This window comes from Ornithodoros turicata, chromosome 3 (genome assembly GCF_037126465.1).
Source record: "Ornithodoros turicata isolate Travis chromosome 3, ASM3712646v1, whole genome shotgun sequence".
NCBI classification, from domain to species: domain Eukaryota; kingdom Metazoa; phylum Arthropoda; class Arachnida; order Ixodida; family Argasidae; genus Ornithodoros; species Ornithodoros turicata.
The window spans coordinates 17,955,780-17,976,632 of record NC_088203.1 but is presented as its reverse complement, the minus strand read 5'-3'; the positions used below and the strand labels follow the sequence as shown (position 1 = coordinate 17,976,632).

Below are 20,853 nucleotides of genomic sequence, written 5' to 3'. Positions count from 1 at the left end.
TCAAGATGTCCTCCACTTGGATACCACAGTGGTCGTGTTTTAGGCTCCAGGAAATTATCCTACCTTTCTGCCTTCTTCAACTTGCAGGTGAGGTCGTTAGCGTTTGGTGAAGTGCAGCGTTTGTTAGGGTGCACGAGTCTTTCAGTAGCAACGTAGCGGTCGTGGCTATAAGCAACCCGCTCGGTTAGAATCAGCTGGTCTAACGGTCACAGTGTGGGAAGCGAGGGGTGTTCAAACTGTGCTTGCGGTGATTCACTGGTGGGAGATTGCCCGCGTTTAAGGGGGCCGGTTTGAATCACAGAGTAGGTGGTGATTTCACGTTTTAGGGATGTGTTGGTGTATAATGCGATGCCTTGCCGGCAATGCCGTGTGATGTTGCAAACGTGTCGTTGCATTGCAGAATGGTTCAGGGTTGTCCTTACGCTTGTTCAGTTTCAATAAAATGTGACGACGAGGGACAGACGAAAAGAAGCTATGAACAAGGGTTTTGTGAGATATAGGAACTGGCCATCTGTGTTCCATTAAGGTGTCATAAGAGACGTTGATAGTGAAGATTCATTGTAGTATATATCTTTAATTCTTTAGCGAGGGTGCATATTATATTCATGTGGTAGCCTAATAAGTTGAAAAAGTAAGAGAGAAACGCGAGTTACGTACACTGTATTACAGCAACAAACGGTATTATTAGTGCTTTCTGTGTCGAGCTACAAAAAGACAAAGGTCAATTATAGAGTTGACGCTGAGGGAAGAACCTCAGTACGCGAGACGAGTATTTCGAACAGAGACTGTTCCTCTACAGGTGAATTAGGGTCAATTGAAAGACTTACGGGACGAATGAGTTAATACTACAACAATAACTTTATTTCAAGATGATAAATGGAGAATGGATCGAAGTCCTACGGTGTCCACAAGGACGCAAGGAGTGCAAGGAGTTAATGGTGCGGGGCATAATCGTACACGTTGTATTGAGACTGCATTGCACTTATACCGTTATTTCCTGTAAGTATTCAATTATAGGGCGAATTACTCCAAAGGAAGTTCAGTAATATATTCCAGTAGCTCTATTACATGGCTCATGTGGAAGCGGAAATACAGTTTCGTTTTTGCACTTCCTATCAGATGCACATGCGAATATGCTAATACACGACGTCACACAAATGCTCCTCGTCGGTGTGTGCCCCCTGTAAGACGGTAAACGATCATCTTGAAGCGTACTGAACATAAAAATATATGCTGAACGAACTGGAGGAGCGGCTCCCTATCAATCAACCTCAGGGTAGGCACATACAAGCTCACAGACAGCAGAAACCAGCAAATGATTTACTTACACATACCGCAACAGGCATGCACACAGCCCATCTTCCCACAATACCATTTTGCACATATATGTTGGTTATGTGTAAACGCATGACTTTTTAATCTGAGATCGTTGCGATGTCTATGTTTTTATTTTGTCTATTTTCTACGCATAGATGTATAACAAATTTTGTTTTACAATAAATGCGTGTCATCGCGTGCGAAATAATCGAATAACAAGTTCGAACAAAAACAAATTAACAAAACAAAGTTAACAAAAACAGGAAAATTATAATCTCCACGGTTCCCGGAACTAAAGTAGCAGCGACCTACCACCGTCTTCTTATTGCTTAATCCACGCACCTTGAAGTGTGACTGCATTTCATTTCAAGCGCTAAAGTGAATTTTCGTTTCCACGCTTATTTTTGTGGAACAGGACAGTGATGGACGAAGTTTCCACTTTATAATTCTCTGCATCTCTCTATTGATAAAGTAAGGGGACAGTAAAGCCAACAAAAAGATAACATAGAATAAAAATATGTACCTGTAACAAGAAAAAAGAAAAGAAAAAGAGTAAGCTTTTATCGTGTCCATTAGGGAAATCCTGCTCATCTCAAAGTGAAATTATTCTTCACACTTTGGCTTTGCCGCATCAATACCCTTTAGTAGGTGAAGGACGCTTTAGAGGTTGATGTTCATTCCCTGTGGTTTCTGTCACCGGAGCCAAATGAAATTCAGTTATTCAGTTATGTGCAAGTGTAGGTGGACAGTGTCGCGTACGTGGATAAAGACGCTCGCATACCGTGTCTCTTATTTTTCTTCGACTAACTTAACGGTGCAACACGACGCGAGAAAGGTTGAAATTTTTAAAAAATTCGGCGCTCGGCGTCACCAAGCGGAAATTTCGCGCAACAAATTTGCTTGCTGCGGTCCTGACATCTTTTTCTCCAAGAACAAAATATGTAAAACAGCATTTCTTCTAATGTAGTCGGTGGTACAGTAGAAAAAGAAACATCCGTATCGTGATCACAGAGAGTCAGAGAAAAATATTGAGATGCAGCTTTAACGCATTGACGGACATGGCCGAAGACAAAAACGACAGGCGAACGCAACGCGTACAACCGCCTTCTAAAGACATAGGTTTCTTTAAACATCGTATAGGTTTGGGCGGACGTAGAGGGGCGCTGTCGTCGGAACTTGGCCTTGAAACTCCCACTCGTTCTTGGTCAACTCAATGGACGGGAAGCTGACACACAATGACCCTTTTTCCCTGATTCGTGCGGCTTCGACGTTGTCACGTCCCCATTTCATCTTTGTGGAACGGTAAGCATTGGCTCTCAGTGACAGGATACGTCGATGATGTTGAAGAGTACGAACTACTGGACGAGGGACAAGCTAGGCTCAAGCTTGAAAATACGGTACGGTGGCGTGACGACTACTACATGATGGGAAATCGAAGTCGGCAGGGCAATGCCAGCATCATCAGGTGGTCGGACGGAAGCACATCTGTTCACTTGGGTTCTGAGATATTTGACGCCCACAAGCTGTCACTGATGCAGGATGACTACAACTACTTGTTCATCAGACAGGCAATCCCCATGAAGAAGCTCAGTCTCAGACCTCAGCCGACAGATTGTTTTACGCATCGTAAGGTGACGCTCTCCCTGGCAGCACGAATCCAGAAGATGGAGAAGATCCGTGTCGTCCTTCAAGTGGGCAACGATACTGAAGCCTATCGTGGTGAGATGATCAAGAGGATGAGGGCAACAGGGCGATTACGCCGGCAGCCACCAATAACAAGTATTGCAACGAAGGCTCTGCTCTGCGAGAGAGTGCAAGTATCTATTTTCCGAAATCGAGGGCAGAGGGCGAAGCGCCTGGGAAGCTAAGTTGGTTCATGGTAGAGATAACTTGATGCGTCGAGATAAGTAATTGGAAAGCGCCTATTAGACAGGGGGGGGGGGGCTAATGGCAGGATCGTCTCGATGTTGTTGGCCACACAGAAGTGGGCGTCGTCACAACTATAGGAAAAAACAAACAAAAAAAAACAGGAAGACGGATGGAGGATAGAGGATGAAGGGTGGAGATGCTTAGAGGGTGCATGAGTTCGTCGGGGAGAGTAAAGTGTTAGAGGGGTCGTTGAGCAAGACCTGCGTTCTGCAGAAAGAAAATATGGTTTCTTGCTTTAGCGCAACGTTCGGCAGAGTGAGGGAGTGAGGGAGATGGGCTTCGCGCGCAGAATAGTATGCTCGGCAGTCTCGCATTATATGCTCAATTGTTTCAGGTTGTTGACAATGGCCTATTGGACAGCGTTGCGCATGGTGCTCCCCGCTGTCCAATAGACGCGTTCTGATTGATTTTCTCGACGCATCCAGTTACCTCTACAGTGAACGAACTTAGACTCCCTGGAGAAGAAATGTTATGTTGACAAGAAAGTGGAGAGCAAAAAGAACCACACGCGTTATAAAAAGAAGCCTTCGCTAATTGTTGTATAATGTTGTGTGACGTATAATAATAGTTGTATAATACAGGTTGGGATTGCACCGGCAGGGTTTATGTGTGACTGTGCATCTTGGGTGGGCGAGAGGTTCTGGTTGTCTCTGGCTTGTGTGCTCCTCTACAGTCTTTGGGGGTTTGGTTTCACTCTGTGCTTTGCTTTGCAGTGCTTTCGTGGTGTTTAACTCTTTATTCAGACGTCTGCACAACTGTGTGGACGGATCTTGGTGTCGTACGTTAGATGCCTCTGTCGGTATACTAACGAACTTGTGGTGTGAGTGGTAACGGTGCCACGGTCAGGGACTGAAACCGAAACGAATATTGGAGTTACGGTTACGGTTTTGTGTCAGAACTCTGAACGCGGTTTCGGTTACGGTTACGGGACGCGCTGCTTAAATATTTGCGGTTACCGGTATACAGTTGAACCGGTATTATTTTTTTCGGTTTTCTCTGCGACGTATCTCCATGCTGCGTGGATGTCGCCAAATGAGCTACAAAACGCAAACGGGTAAACACGAACATATTTATCTGTTGCGCTCCGAAAGGGTGGTGCAGTGCTATCTGCAAGGTCGAAGAAAGAGTGATTTCTTTCTTGTACGCAGTTTGGCCATTGGCGACATTCCCCGTAAAATAATTTGTTGCGGTCTCTATTATCTCGTGCATTTCGCTCGTGATGTAACAAGCTACAAGGTCAGAAAAACTGCGCGCGTTCAGCCCTTAAGCAGACAGATGTGGAAACAAACACCGTGCAACGCTTGGAATCTTATCACAATTATCGGAATTATCACAATAATGGGGTTCATAACTGATAAGGGACGTACGCAATACATGTCATACGAAGCGCATGTCATCCCATAATGGGTCCAAGCGCTTAAGATGGTATGTCGAGTACACAACTTCTGAATGAAAAACGCATGGCAAAGAGATTTACTTGAACAGAAGCCCTTCTACCCTTCGTCGCATCATTACATCTATCATCGGTTGATCTCGCTTGAACGTCGCATTCACCCCATACTTTCGCCACAAGCTGGGTTATAGTAACACAATGCTATGCCCTTGCTGTAACACTCCAAGTATTGTCAAGCACATTCTCATCGACTGTCAGCAGTATTCAACTGAGCGACGCGTCCTTCAGCGCCAACATGAATCCACTAGGACACCCTCACTTGCCCTTCCTCAACTGCTTGGGGCTTCGATCAATCCGGAGCATCAGCTACGAGCTCTTCAAGCCCTCATCTCCTTCTTAGCAGCAACGGGGCTCCTGCGTGAACTCTGAACGTTCATCTTCATCACTCACCAGCTTCTCTCCCTTAAGCAATGGGATAGGGTGCCGCCTCAGCGGCGAAAGATCACACTACATCATCATTACTTATTTGTTGTTGTTGTTGTTGTTGAATAGAAGCACATACTGCACCACTATAATAAGAGCTGTAAAGTGATACAAATATCGCATCTAATTAAGTTCGCGTTCACGCTTGAACCGATTCATATGAACCGGTAACCGAAATCACATTTTTCGGTCCAGGTTACGGTTTCGTTTAATTGCCAATGGTGAATTGCGGTTTACGTTCCGGTTACGGTTCTTCAAAAAAATTGGGTTCCAAGCGGTTCTCGGTTCTGTTACGGTTTCCGTTCTTGGCCTCGGTAGCCCCATCGCCAAGGGACGAACGACGGCTCTCGGAGAAGAGTGCTGGGCCACTCGAAGGCTTTCGAGGGGTAGTCCATTCTGTGACATCGAGCAGGCAGAATCATGCAATAAATCAAAGTTTGTGTAAGGTGATTCGCAGGCTCTCTGGATTCTCATTTTTACTCTGACGGTTTCGAAACCAGCTCGCGTGGCTCAGTGGTTAGCGCGCTGGTCGTGTCACGTCGAGGCTGGGGGTTACCCAGGTTCGAAACCCCGTGCCGGCTGTGCTATTTGGGGTTTTTCGTGGGTTTTCCTCGAATACTTTCAGACATATGGCGACACTAGAAGTCAGCCCAGCGCCCACATTCCCCCAGAGCGTTAGTCGTGACGTTGTTTACCTCTGTGGCGCCGACAACTGCGAGCTCTTTCGGAAGCACACATATGTGTTATGTACACACATACATACGAGGTGTGGCTATTAAACAACGAGACTGGAGGCAAAAACCGTGTTGACTATTACATCATTCCAAATTAACAGCTACATAACATACTTCAACATACTCTCCTCCCCTATCTATGTAGCGATGGATATGGATGGAAGCACGGCTCCAGATAATCATGTGCCATCCACGTCAGTAGTGTTTGCCGTTCTGGCCTTCTATTCGGGGAAAGTTTGGAAATGGGCCCTCTTCAATGCGGACTTCACCTTTTCAAACAGGTAAAAGTCGCAAGGAGTGGCGAATAAGGAGGGTGGTCCAGCACTGGAACCTTCTTGTCGGAAAGAAACTGCTTCATCGACAGTGCATTGTGAGCTGGCGCATTGTCATAGTGGAGAGCCCACGAGTTTTTTTTTTTTATTCACAATCCAGGCCTCTTCTTCCTTACTCTTTCCCTGGGATGTCCACCACCTCTGCAACACTCGCTCGGGGGAGGGGGGGATATATTTATTAGACGTAAATGAGAAAAAACGAGGGAAAGGTCAGCAAAACGGGACGTCGGCTTGCTATTCCAGAAATAAATAAATAAATAAAGAAAAGAAAATAATTAAAGAGAGAAAGAAAGAGGAAGTAATAAGAAATAAATAAATAAAGAAAAGGAATTAGGAAATAAAGGATAAACTAACAAATGATGAAAGAAGGATGAGGTAGATTAAAGACAAAGATGACAAAAAAAAGATGACTAACAAACGGTGAAAGAATGATGAGATGGATCACAAAAGATGACTTTAAAAGGAAAGCATGAGGTTAATGCGTTGAGGATGAGAGTGGGGCACAGAAGAATGAGATTGCACGACTGAGTTCACAGGCTGTTCATAAGACCCGAATCTCTCAAGAAAGTCAGCTCGGTCACTCGCTCGGTGATTTTACAGCGTCAGCTGTTAGCGGAGACTTTCCCGAGATCGCGTCGTCGTCGTCGTCGACATTCGCATGTCCGCACAAAACTCTTATCGCATGTGCGCTCGGCGTTGGGAGTAAGGAGGAGAATCCCGCCAGTTTACAACTGCTATCGATGGAAAGTGAGATAGCTGACTGAGCTGGCAATGACTTCAACTTCTATCACGGAGAGACGAATATGGACAGAACTTCGGCGGACGAATCCAATCGACTGCAAAAGCACCGCCTACGCACCATCACTACGCTGTGCGTGGAGCAACTAGACAAGCCCCGCTCGTTGACGCTCGCAGCTCAAAATGTACGCTCCGTACAGCTCCACGCAGAAGACTTTGCACACGACTATGTCCTCCGTAAGACATCACTTCTGTGTATTGTCGAGACGTGGATGAAGACGGAGAGACGGATACAAGTCGACGGCTTCAAGTGCTGCTGTGGGGCGCGTCGCAGTGGCAAAGGCAACCGAGCGGCCGGAGTTGCCATTTACCTGCGTGCCGGAGCACTGGCTACACCACTTGAAGTCACCCTTCCTGGAGACGGCGTCGGAGAAATTTGCGCCCTAGAGGAATGAGAGAGAGTCGCCCGCGAGAGAGACAGCAATGTGCCTGGAGACGCCCTAAATATTAGCATGACATCGTTTCTTTTTCTTTTTTTCATCGTTTTTTTTTTAAAATCGCTGTCTAGTTGTCGTGCCATGTATTCTGTTTCTGGTTGCTAGTGGTGGTAGACGAGCCCATTGGTTGCGTAGCACGACGCAGAATAAAAACAACGTAGTAGCTTAGATGTGTCGCTGGAACACGGGTTTTGGCCGATGACCTCCTGTCTTAAATAGCGTGGGCAATGGCTGAAACGAAGGGAACGGCATGCGTAAAAAATCATTCAAATGGCTCCGAAATATGGCATGATATGGAACCAAATAGCGCATGACGTAATATGCAGCAGGCATATTATATGACGATCAGGAAGAAATGTGCCGCAATATGCAATTATATGGCACACGAGAGATTGTAGATTTGGGCCGTTGTGGAGTGGAGAAAAGTTAAGATTCCCATTAGGACGCATTCTCAAAATATGCATTTTGCCTGGAGTCCCCCTATTCATTAGCATCTTTTTCTCCCTCTTGATGTGCCACATGAACATATGAACATGAACATGAACATAGAACAACTTTTGCCAGGTTAATCGTAATCAAACTTTAACGAACGTCCATAGTTTTTTTCATCTTCTTCTTCTTTTGTTGCTTTCCTATCTCGTCTTTTCCGTTCGAGCATCTTGCCGCCCATACACACACACACACATAAATGGGATGATGATGTGGTGGGCCATTCTCCCAAGAGGTGCTGCCCGTTTCACTAAGTGTTCAACAGAAATGACGGAACGGTTTCGGCCCGTGCAGCCACCTATCGGCCTGAAAAGAATGCGAGAGCTCAAGTGGTGCAGTTTGCTGCGTCGTCTGCCATTGAGCACGGGTGAACTGCAGCTCACACGTTGTTTGCACGCTGTTCACAGTCGCTATGAGAGCATGTACTGGAGCTGTCGTGCTTCGGCTCCTTGATATACAGGTTTGGCAAAGGCAGCAACTGCAGTCGTAGCGCTTCGCGAACGGTTCCGGAACATACTACGAAGGTACGGCTCCACAGTACTCTAACCGAATACAAGCGCACGCTTCGTTTGCCACCTTGCCTAACGGTTAATCCCAACAATGTTCTCAGCGAAGACAATGGAACTGCAGCAAAAAGCAACATGGAGAAACTGCACTAACTAGCGGGGACACACGAAGAAGCTGAATGAAAATAAACAATTGAATTGAATTGAAGATCGACGGTACAAACTTGTAACAGCCTTTGGTCATCCTCGGCTTTCCCATTTTTTTTTGATTCAGCGTTAGCGCCGCGAAGAAACTGTGGGTATGAGCGGCGTACAGATGCTGACAACTGGAGAGAGGACATCAGGAAGGAGTGGGGGACGGGGGCTTAGTAACCGTCCTGGGCCGACTTCAGGGGGAACTGTGCCGACATTTGTCTGGGCAGTCTTCGGAAAACCCAGGGAAAACCTCAGATAGCACAGCCGGTAGTAGGACTCAAACCCAGCACATCCCAGTCTTCAGCACGACCTTGGCTGCCACCAACGAGTGGGACGCCTTAACCCGCTCGGCCATGCCGCTGGTTTTCCCATTTTCATAAAGACACCGAATATGCGTGCACTTTGCACATCCACGTTGCTGTGTGTGTTGTCTGCTCGTTCTGCCCTGCACCCGTGCACCTACTCTACCGAATGTGGTTTTCGGGTTCGGTGCAGAAACGGAGCAATTTGCACCGTGAAACGAACGCGAAAGTGCAGGAGCGTAAGTTGGACTCTGCAACAAGAATGCAAAAGTGCTTCCCTGTCACACCGGGTGCAAGGAGTTCAAGCGAAAGGAATGCACCTAGTGTTTCTTTGAGAGGCCTGACGACGGCTGCATGATATGTCGTCGAGGAGGCCTTTGGCTTCTGGTCAGGGCTCAAGGGATGGCAAGTTAGGGCGTCGTCTGCTCTACGCACACCAGGTAGCGCAGCCACGCGTGCGCGGCTGCGCCTGACTTGTACGAAAATGCAACGAGCAACTGTAGCAAACTTACGGGAAGAACTTGTATAATCATGTTTTTAATCGAGCCATGTGTCTGAACACTTGCAGTGTAACATGGAAAGCGGCAACTCGGTAATTGGCACTTAGCCAATGTTTTCTTATAATTGGTGTATATATGTCTGTCGCAAAAACACAAAGCATTTGATAATGAAAGGGACCTACGAAGCATACCTGTCATGCACTCTTGAAGCATCTTCACTAAGAACAACAACAACGACAACTTTGTTTCATGATCATGAGTGGAGAGTTTCATCGCCGGGGGCGATACTCTACCCCATTGCTGGAGGTGAAGCAGGGAATGAAGGAATGGGTCCCGTTACAATGAGGATCGAAGTCCTGTGGCGTCCAAAAAGGCGAAGAGAGCCTTGAGGACAGAGCGTTGGTGAGCTGGATGCGGCCAGGGGCCAAGCAATTTGGTGAGGGAGAGGGGACGGGAGTCGAGCTCGTTGAGGGAGGCGGAGAGTACGGAGCGGGAAGGGTGGTAGTGTGGGCAATAGAGAAGAATGTGCTCGAGATCTTCAACAGCACCGAAGTGACGGCAGTGGAGAGAGTTAACTTGTCGCAAGCGGTAGCGCCACTGTGCTGTGAAGGCCACGTTGAGGCGCATTCGATGAACTAATGCGGTGTCTTGACGAGAGATATGTGCTGGCATGCGGAAAGCGAGCGCTGGGTCAACTCTGCTCAGCATGGCGGGGGGTAGTATGTCGGCGGTCTGTTGGCGGGTAGCCAGTCACAAGGCTTCGAAGTATGGACCGCCGATCGCCTCTCAGCAGTGCAAGACGCGTCCGTGTCCGAGACGAGAGAGCTGCTTCGGCGGCGCTGTCCGCCAGTTCATTACCTTCGACACCGCAATGGGCGGAAACCCATTGGAGAGCGAGCCAATGTCCTGCTTCGTAGACAAGTTTGTAAGCGGTTAACACATCCATAACCAACGGGGCGGAGTAGCCTCGGATGCCAGAATTTTCAATTGCTTGCAGCGCAGATGCTTAGTCAGTAAAGACCACCCAATTTCGGGGTGGGAATGGAACGATGTGCTCCAAAAAGAAAAGTATGGCGTAGAGTTCCGCAGCTGTGGATGATGTACAATGCCAAAGGCGACGCCCTTGAACTACGCTTTCGTCGGGGATGACAAATGCTGACGCGGACTTGCCATTTCGAGATGCGTCATCGGTGTAAGCGGTGGTGAGGTGGAAAACTTCGCGTCGACGAGAACATAAAAATGGGCTCGAAGGACTTGAGGGGGAACCTGAGCTCTGCGGACCTGGAGGTCAGGAAGACGTGGGAAGGTGGGTGGCACAGGAAGAGACCAGGGGGCGTTCGGCGGTGTGACAGTCTTAGGTGTGAAGCCGGTGAGAGCGTGGCATGTCCTCTGCGCCACGCGATGGAAATCACTTTCAGGACGGTGTCGAATTCTCCTGAGGAGTGGGTGACGGGGAACGTTCGCACGCAAACGTAGGAAGTGTCGAGCCGTTTCCCGCTCACGGAGGACCTCCGCCGGGAGCTCTCCAGCTTCAGCTAGGACTTGCCGTGTTTCAGCCATTCTTGGAACGCCAAGGCAGCGACGAAGGCTTCGGGCGAACAGGGACCTAAGGGTATTGAACGATGTTGTAGAAACCCTATGCAAGACTGGAAGGCTGTAAAGCACAGTCGCCCTCACCAAAGCCGCGTCAACGGCTAAGCGGGAGCGTTGATCACAGCTCCAGCCGAAGCCAGAAATATGTTGAATGACATCTTCACCGAACAACACGTTGAAGGGCAATTGTTGCATAGAATGATACCGTTATCACTTCTGACCCTTTTGTGACAATTGATATGGCTACATACGTGTCACAAAAAAAAAAGGATAAAGAAAAGAAAAGCGCGCGCCTCTCGTTTTCAACAAAACAGGGGAGACCGTGATGTCCTTGGGGATGGTGATATTCGGTGAAGGTGCTATTTTAACAGTGTAGCTGAGGCAATGTAACTACGTAGTTTACTGGCTCTTAGCTAGTTACTAGATGTTAGCTCCATGCTTTCTCATTTTATGAGAACAACACGGCCAACGGACTTGCCTCCCTTCTCTGTCAAGAACAAATCTCACCGATGAGCAAACTTTTCAAGATGCACTGCCGTATTCTATTTCTATTGGAGACCTCTGGCACCGACAGAACCACACTCTCTCGGCGAAATATTCATGACAAAATCTTCGCACGTCCATTCATGAAAGTGCCATTCCGTCTACGCCCAAATGATTTTTCCTGCCTTTTGAATCTCCCCCCGCATCTATCTGGAGCCTAAGGAGAAAACAAAACATCAGAAGCTGTAGTCTCCGTATCAAGTGAAACCGTATTCAATGGACACATCTCTCGTATATATTTTCACACGCCAGCAAAACACGTACAAATTGAGACCCTCGTTCCATGACCCAGAAAGGAAATGGCCGGCCGGCGCCCATTGAAAGGGCATCAAACAATAGTTCAGGGCTGCCACTGGAAGGGACGTACGTTTCTGCCTCATGGATACAAACACACAAAAGTAAGATCGGCGATACATATCGATTACTGTAAGACTATACTGGATGGCGGAAGAGATCGCACACTTTGGGTTCCGGAAGGGGAATGAAAATGCGGAAAGAAGGGAGAGGAGAGGGCGGGGAACGCCTTCAGGGAGATGGGGAAATACTAGAATGCATGCAAAACGGGACATGTTATGACTAGGATATCGCTTGCACAGGGAATAGCAAGGGTATCGGGTAGCCTGCGAAGCTTGTTTGAGTTTTGCAATGCCAATCATATCACCCATCCTGACTTCATGCATGTGTTATATATTGATAAAACCACGAGTGGAAGGATTTTATATTTAGGATGTTATCGATTTTAGAATGTGCCACCAACACGCCCGGATTTTAACCTTATTTCATGTATCTGTTGATGTCGTTGTTTCTGGTTTCGGTTTCGGTTTGTGGATTGCGTGCTTTAGGGGCCATGTTGAGTGAAATTGGACTCCGTTAGAGTGGTGGCAGCTGGGAGGGACGCATTAGGGCACACACTGAGCCGGTCCGACACGCGTTGTGCGTTCTCTGATTAAAATAATTAAAATATCAAGATGTGAGGCTACTTCAGAACACGCAAATATGAAAGGAAGTAGGGTGATGTTGCGAGCATCTACCAGATTCGTAGATGTACGAGTAGTAAGTATCCTACAGTAAGCAATCATTTCATTCGTCCAATATTTTTCTTTCTTGCCTGTTCCACGAAGCGGATAAATCTCAAAATTAACGTTGCTGAGATTCTGAGATACTGTCTTTCTTTGCCCACTGCCAATTGTTGGAGGTCGCGTGATGAAGCGCATTCCTTGCAGAAGCATACAAAACTTTACAATAGATGCACGATGAACATTAAATGGCAGGTAGCTAGAGCAAAAAGGACGACTTTTCAGAGGGAAATGTGAGCTCACAACCACGTTCGATATGCTGCTGCTACGCCACGGCAGTAGCTCGACCTACGGCTCAAAGGTCACACAAAGGTGATGAGACACCGTTCAGCAAGAATAATTTTCATGGTCCGTCACGATAGAATGCTTGATGAATGAAGTATTTCATTTGGAGCAATCCTGGGTTTTCACACGAGCGATATCCTCACGGAATATTCCAATGGAAGAAAGAACGAAAGAAGAAGAAGAAAAAAAAACTTATCACTAAGCGGAAGTTCCGCTGCCTCATGTCATGTGTTGAGCGTTCACACGACGTCGAAATATGGGGGCAGAGAGGGGGGGGGGCACGGCACGCATAGCAGACGACGCCATCAGCCCTGTCGTCTGGTACGGTACTGTCGTCTGATATCTTGCGGCTGGGCCGCAAGACCCATGGTTAGAAGAGCACGAAAGGCATGACGTTGACCGCCCGCATTCACGTGGCAGCACAAAGTTGTGACGTTTTGCGCATCTTCCATTCCGGAATATTTTGGTTAACGTCGCTCTGCGAATACACGATAGATGTCCCTCCCCTTCTTATTCTTCTTTTCTTCTTCTTTTCTTCCCTTTTCTCCTTCTTTCTTCCCCTTTTCTTCTCTTATTTTTCGTTTCGTCCCCTTTTCTTTCCTTCCCCTTCCCCTTCTTTTGCCTTTTTTTGTTTGGAATAGCAAGCCGACCTTCGTCTGGCTGACCTTTCCTTTCTTTTTCTCAATAAACATATCCCCCTCTCCCGATTTTTTTTATTTTTAAATGCGAATTGCTCTAGAGAAGGCACAGAACAGACGCCAATCCTGTGGCTACGACCGGCTGCGTATACGCAGCTGATGGCGGATCGTGACCAAGCTGCAGGTGCTGGAGACATAATTATGATTGGCTAGAGTCCGACGTTTGCTCCAATTCCTGAGTCTACCGCCGGCCGACCCCGGTGCCGGCTGTGCTGTCTGGGGTCTTTCCTGGGTTTTCCACAGCCGCTTTCAGACATATGTCGGCACAGTTCCCTTAGAAGTCGGCCCAGGACTCACATTCCCCAGGGCGTCAGTCGTGACGTTGCCCACATCTGTGTGGCCGACAACGGCGAGCCCATTCACCATCACCACCACCACCACTGAGTCGACCTTGCTTAGTCTAGATCATGCTGGCTCTCATCACATGCTGCTGTTTTTTTTTTTTTATCATTCGTGCTTCGTGCTAGAATTTGCCGCTTAGCGACACTCTTCAAGTAGTCACGCCTTCTTCAAAGTTCATTGAAAACTTCAAAGGTCACACAGTCTCCGTGACGATGATATATGCTTCCCATGCCGAAGAAACACGAGACAATAGTTTCTGAGCTAAAATATACTCATAAGAAAAAAAATTACACGTGTGAAAGTACATGCGAAACCTGTGTCCTGTATCTATACGCTTGCATTCGTGACTATCCGAAGGTAGCCCTCATAGTATGTTGAGCTGCCTCTGCCAATACTGTGTATCATTCCTCGTCATAGCCGCAACGGTACTATCAGTCCCTTTTGTTGAACCAAACCGTGAGCTTTATACGCTAGCCCTTCGTGTACAGACATAATAAAGAAAGAGAAGCAAACTTGAAATATTATACCACCGTATAAGTTATTAACGACCCCATAAACGATGAAAGATTAAAGTCACTGAAAAGGTTAGCCAGCTGGCTAACCTTTTCAGTGACTTTCATCTTTCATCGTTAATTTCTTAGCAACTTGAGGCCTTGTATATGATTGTCCCTTCTATGTTGTTCCAGCCTCAGAACATCAGTTCTCTCGTGACCCCTGTTACGACTCGCTTGATTTCGCCATGCCACGTGAACCCGTTCCCACATTCTGCAGCGCAACATTTAGGGAAAGCGGGTCACGAGCGGATAACCAACCTATTCATCCCGTCGGCCAGCCGGACCTTGGAGGCTCCAACAATAACGGGGTAGCATCGTGACCTACAGACTCAGGACACGACGCCACGAAACAACGAAAGTTTGGCCCCATTCCCAGGCACTATTTGGACCGGAGCTGACGTCTCGACTTGTATACAATCAGCTACTGTGACATCAGCTTCCGGATTGTAATATATTTAAGCGCGGGATCCAGAGGACCCGAACATTCTGCTGTCATCATTGCCTCAACATGTGATTAAACGTTGTTTGTTACCCGAGACGTTCTTCTGCCTGGTTCCCTGCCTGCACGCAACCATTTGGACCTTCGGTTGCAACAACTGGTTGGCAGCGGTCGGATCGACTTCGTCGGATCATGACTTCTGGTTTGGGTGAGTGTTTGGTTCTTTCCATTCGTCTGCCAGACTGTTAGCTATATAGGACTGTGTGAAATTTTAGCTGCGGTTGGAGATTGTTGATTCCTTTGAAGCTTAGTGTTACTTGAGGAAAACAATACAGTGCAGAGTGTAGCCGACTCAATGAACGTGATGGATCTAAACAAGTTGCGAGTGCCAGATCTGTTAGCTGTGTGCGAGGAAATGGGCATAAGCGTAGGAAAGGCAAAAAGAAAACCCCATATTATAGAACTCATCCGTGAGACAGATGCAGAGGACAGTGAGCTTCTAGAATGTTGGGAGTTGATTGTGGAAAGGCGGGAGCGGGAACGGGAGGCAGAACAGAACGAACGGGAAGAGAGACAAAGGGCAGAAGACAAACAAAGGGCACATGAACTAGAAGTAAAGAGGCTTGAGCTAGAAATGAAGAGACTCGAAGCTGAGAGTGCCAGTCGTGTTCACACCCCGTCTAGTGAGACAGGGGCAGAAAAATTCAAGATGAAAGACCTCATGCAGCCTTTCAAGTTAGGAGAGGATATAGGTCTATTCCTCGTAAATTTCGAGAGGACATGTGAAAAAGTCGGATTTTCACGCGAGTCTTGGTCGCAAAAGTTGTTAACGCTCCTCCCGTGTGAGGCAGCCGATGTTATTGCTCGACTAAGCAAACGGGACGCGGAAGACTATGAGAAGGTGAAAGCCGCGCTCCTCAAAAAGTACCGGTTGTCAACGGAGGCCTTCAGACAACGATTCCGTAACGCGTCTAAAAAGGTAAACGAATCCTTCCCTGAGTTTGCTTACAATTTGAAAGCGAATCTAGTGGAATGGCTGAAAAGCGCCGAGGCTTATGGGGACCACGGAAAGGTCATAGAATGCGTCGCGCTAGAGCAGTTTTTTCGTTGTCTTTCTGAACCAGCGAAGTTCTGGATTCAGGATAGGTTAGAGGAACTTGATATTCAAAAAGCCGCGGAGCTGGCAGAAGAGTACGCGACGAGAAGGGGTTTAAGAGAGGACCAAAGCAGTCGACCCAAAAACGGTAGGGAGTACAAAGGGGAACACTTCAAGAAAGTGGAACGGCTTAGAGACGAGCCACGGAGGCCTGCAAACAAAGACGAAAGTGCGCGCGAGGTGACGACCCAAAAAAGGGAAACTGTAGACAGGCCAAAGCGGGAAAGTGACAGGATATTCGAAGCTAGGAAACCCAAGGTTTGTTACAACTGCAAGGAGCCGGGTCATTTCGCCGCGCAGTGCGAGAAAAAGGTGGTTTTTTCGTACGTAAGCGAGCATGAAGATAACGCGAAGCTGCTGGAGCCTTACACGAAAAATTTGAAAGTGAATGGCAAAGAATGTAGAGTACTTCGTGATTCAGCTGCGACAATGGACGTTGTGCACCCGTCATACGTTAGGCCGGAAGACCTTACAGGTGATTGCGCCTGGATTAGACAGGTAGTAGAGGAAAACAGTGTCTGTCTACCAGTGGCAAGAGTGTCCATAGAGGGGCCTTTCGGCGTCCTTAAGACAGAGGCAGCGGTTTCCCGTAATTTACCTAAGCATTACCCGTACTTATTCTCCAATAAATCGGATCAGCTTTTGCGAGATAGGGGCCAGTGCTTTTCAGTTGAAATCGTGCAAGCGCTGACACGATCCAGGGCACGCAAGCTCGCTGCACAGATGACGTATGATCAGACAGAGAACGTCACTGAGGTAGCTAAAGATGCGGAAGTGTCAGGCACTGAAGAGAAACGGATAAATGCGGAAGATAGGAGGATAGAGAGTGACTATGCCGAGAGCGTTAGCACATCTTTGCTTGACAGAAGTAACACAGATAGCCTGGAGGAGGAACCCGCGATTTTGACACCCGTCTGTAGCAGTTTTCAAACTCTAGCAAATGTGAATCGCGCTACACTCATAGCAGAGCAGAACAGTGATCCGTCGCTGAAGGACCTTCAAGAATACGTTAAGGAAGGAGTTGCCAGAAAGAATATTTTGCTCTATAAGAAATCAGGCCTACTGTACCGCCGATACAGCGATAAGAACGGCAGATTGTTTGAGCAAATCGTTGTTCCGAAGAAGTACCGAGAGGACCTATTGCACTTGTCACACGGTAACTCGTGGTCGGGACACCTCGGTGTGCGGAAGACCAAGGCGCGTTTAACTTCCGAGTACTACTGGCCGGGTTGCTGGAAGGACGTAGAAAATTGGGTGAAGTCCTGTGACACCTGTCAGCGGGTAGGGAAGTCTACCGACAAACTAAAAGCACCAATGTGCCTCGTACCGGTAATCACAGAACCCTTCCGGAGGCTGGTAATTGATATTGTGGGGCCCTTACCTCCTACGAAGGGAGGCCACCGTTACATCCTCACTACACTTTGCCCGGCGACCAAATTCCCTGAGGCAGTGCCGCTCAAGGAGCTTAGTTCGACACAAGTGGTGGACGCGTTGTTGTCGATATTTACACGGGTAGGCTTCCCCGCGGAAATACAAAGTGATAACGGCAGCGTGTTCACAAGCCATTTGACTACGACTTTCTTTGAAAAGTGCGGGATAAAAATAATCCACAGCTCTGTACACCACCCTCAGACTAACAGCGTGGAAAGGATGCATTCAGTTTTAAAGCGAGTGCTACGAGCTTTATGCTTTGAGCATGGGTCGGATTGGGAATCGTGTCTCCCAGCCACAATGTTTGCCCTCCGTTCGGTTCCTCACGAGGCTACCGGCTTCAGCCCCGCTGAGCTAGTGTACGGACGCGCGTTGCGGACGCCGTTGCGCATGCTGAGGGAAACGTGGGAAGGACGAGGGGAGGATCCGACTGTTGTGCAGTATGTACTGGATCTGCTTAACCGAATTCATAGCTCTAGGGAAATAGCAGAATCCAACATGAAGAGCGCTCAACAGAAATCGAAGTCTTACTACGATAAATCAGCAAAAGCCAGGACGTTCGAAGTCGATGACAAAGTGATGATCTTGAAACCATCGAAGCAGAATAAGCTCGATGTACGATGGGAAGGGCCAGCACGGGTGATACAAAAGCTCTCGGAAACAAATTATGCCGTGAAAATGGAGGGTAGGCGCAAGGATGTCACTATCTACCATAGCAACCTCATGAAACCGTACAAAGAGCGCGAGGCGATTGTGAACCTGACGTTAAATGTGCCTGAAGAAATGGCCACGGATATACCCTCTTTAGGGGACGACATGGAATTCACTGTTGATGAACTGCTGATTAAAATGGGTAACTGCCATAGTTTGCCAAAGGAACAGTTGTGCGATGTGAAGCGCGTACTGGGAGAGTTTCATAGTGTTTTCTCGAGCAGACCTGGAAAGACTACCTTGGTAAAACATGATATTGAGGTCACCAGTAATGAACCAATTCGTTCTAAACCGTACCGGGTGTCTCCCCGGCAAAGGCAAATAATGGAAGCGGAAATAAAGCGAATGCTGGATCTAGGGGTAATTGAACCAGGAGAAAGCGACTTCACTTCGCCACTGATATTGGTGGAAGTACCAGGAAAAGACCCTAGGCCCTGCATCGATTATAGGAAGCTAAATGCCATTACTCGAGACCAAACGTATCCTATACCTAACATTGAAGAGAGGGTGGAGACAGTAAGTAAGGCAAAATTCATTTCCACACTAGATCTAGTTCGCGGCTACTGGCAAGTGCCCCTGTCAGACCGCGCTAGCCGTTACGCTGCTTTTGTTTCACCATTGGGAACATTCCGCCCACGGATGTTGAGTTTCGGGTTGAAAAATGCCCCGTTCTGTTTTTCCAATCTTATGGATCGCGTTCTTGGCGGACTCGGGGAATTCGCGCTTCCATACTTAGATGACATCGCGATTTTTTCAGACACCTGGGAAGACCACGTCCGACACCTGCGAGTGGTCTTAGAAAGGCTTAGAGAAGCAGGACTGACGGTACGGGCAGAGAAATGCCAAATAGGAAAAGGGGAAGTAAGCTACTTAGGGCACGTTGTGGGCCAGGGGCATCGCCGCCCAGCTGACGTCAAAATTGCCGCCATTACAGACTACCCCCGACCGACCACGAAAAGAGAGATAAGGGCATTCATGGGACTCGCAGGATATTATCAGCACTATATCAAGAATTTCTCGGATATAGCGAGCCCTCTCACAGATGCCCTTCGAAAATCTGAACCCAATAAGGTGAATTGGGATGAAACAAAAGAAAATGCCTTTCGTAGGTTAAAAGATGCACTTACTCACAAGCCAATTCTGAATGCGCCGGACTATAACCGCGCTTTCATTGTACAATGCGACGCTAGTGATCGGGGAATTGGGGCAGTACTCTGCCAACTCGACGAAGGAGGCCGTGAACGTCCGATCTTGTTCATCAGCAGGAAGCTGACTGGTCGGGAGCAGGCGTATTGCGCGTCAGAAAAGGAATGCGCTTGTTTGGTCTGGGCAATACAGAAGCTGGCATGCTACCTTGCGGGATCGAGATTCGTCGTGGAAACCGATCACTGTCCATTAACCTGGCTGCAAAATATGTCTTCAAAGAATGGTCGCCTGCTCCGGTGGAGCTTAGCACTCCAGTCATACAGCTTCGAAATCCGCTACAAAAGAGGGAGCGAAAACGGAAACGCAGACGGGCTCAGTCGCTGTTTTTAGCCTCACAGATGAGTCATTGTTGTGCTTCCAAAATTTGTAAATAGGAAAATGTACATAATTGTATGAATTTTTACATATAACAGAATGGCACGAGTAACTGTGTGACAAATATCCTTCATTTTGTAGTTTGGCTACACCTCTCACTGAAGGAACTCATTAACGATTCTGGGATTTGCGGGGTTTTATATGGCGAGTACTGCCACATATCAATGAAGTCTGGTATACGACAGGAAGAACCGGCACTCGTCTGTGCTAGGGTTATGTTTTGATGAATGTTTGTCTTGTCGTTGTACTTCCTTTTGTTTGCTTCGTGTTTGTTTGAAAGACAGTGAAGGGCAGCCGCAGCAAAGATAACTCATCGGAGATGGCCAGCTTGTGCGAGCTGCTGGACAAGGCCACTGCAGGAAACAGAATACTCCAGAGAACTTACTCATCGACTCAGCGGAGCAGCGACAGGAACTGCACCTCTAGCGATGACCAGCCCGGCGGCGGAGATGCTGTTACGACTCGCTTGATTTCGCCATGCCACGTGAACCCGTTCCCACATTCTGCAGCGCAACATTTAGGGAAAGCGGGTCACGAGCGGATAACCAACCTATTCATCCCGTCGGCCAGCCGGACCTTGGAGGCTCCAACAATAACGGGGTAGCATCGTGACCTACAGACTCAGGACACGACGCCACGAAACAACGAAAGTTTGGCCCCATTCCCAGGCACTATTTGGACCGGAGCTGACGTCTCGACTTGTATACAATCAGCTACTGTGACATCAGCTTCCGGATTGTAATATATTTAAGCGCGGGATCCAGAGGACCCGAACATTCTGCTGTCATCATTGCCTCAACATGTGATTAAACGTTGTTTGTTACCCGAGACGTTCTTCTGCCTGGTTCCCTGCCTGCACGCAACCATTTGGACCTTCGGTTGCAACACCCCATAAACTCCGCAAACGAACGGTTACCTTCGCCAGCGCTATAAATCCTCATGTCCAAACACTTCTGCTTCTTGTATTGCTATTCCAGCGCTTCTTTGCATCAAGGGAGAGAGAAAAAAAACAAGACAGATCACTCCCAG

The 20,853-nt window shown here is 47.8% G+C and overlaps 1 protein-coding gene across 1 annotated transcript in view; it reads left to right on the top strand.

The window, feature by feature from the left end:
• Positions 1-20,853, top strand: part of LOC135388242 (uncharacterized) — a 42,531-nt gene continuing 21,678 nt past the window's right edge. The window contains exon 1 of the mRNA XM_064617656.1: positions 1-87. Coding sequence (XP_064473726.1) covers positions 6-87 — 82 coding nt within the window. The 5' untranslated portion in view covers positions 1-5. The remainder of the gene's footprint in view (positions 88-20,853) is intronic.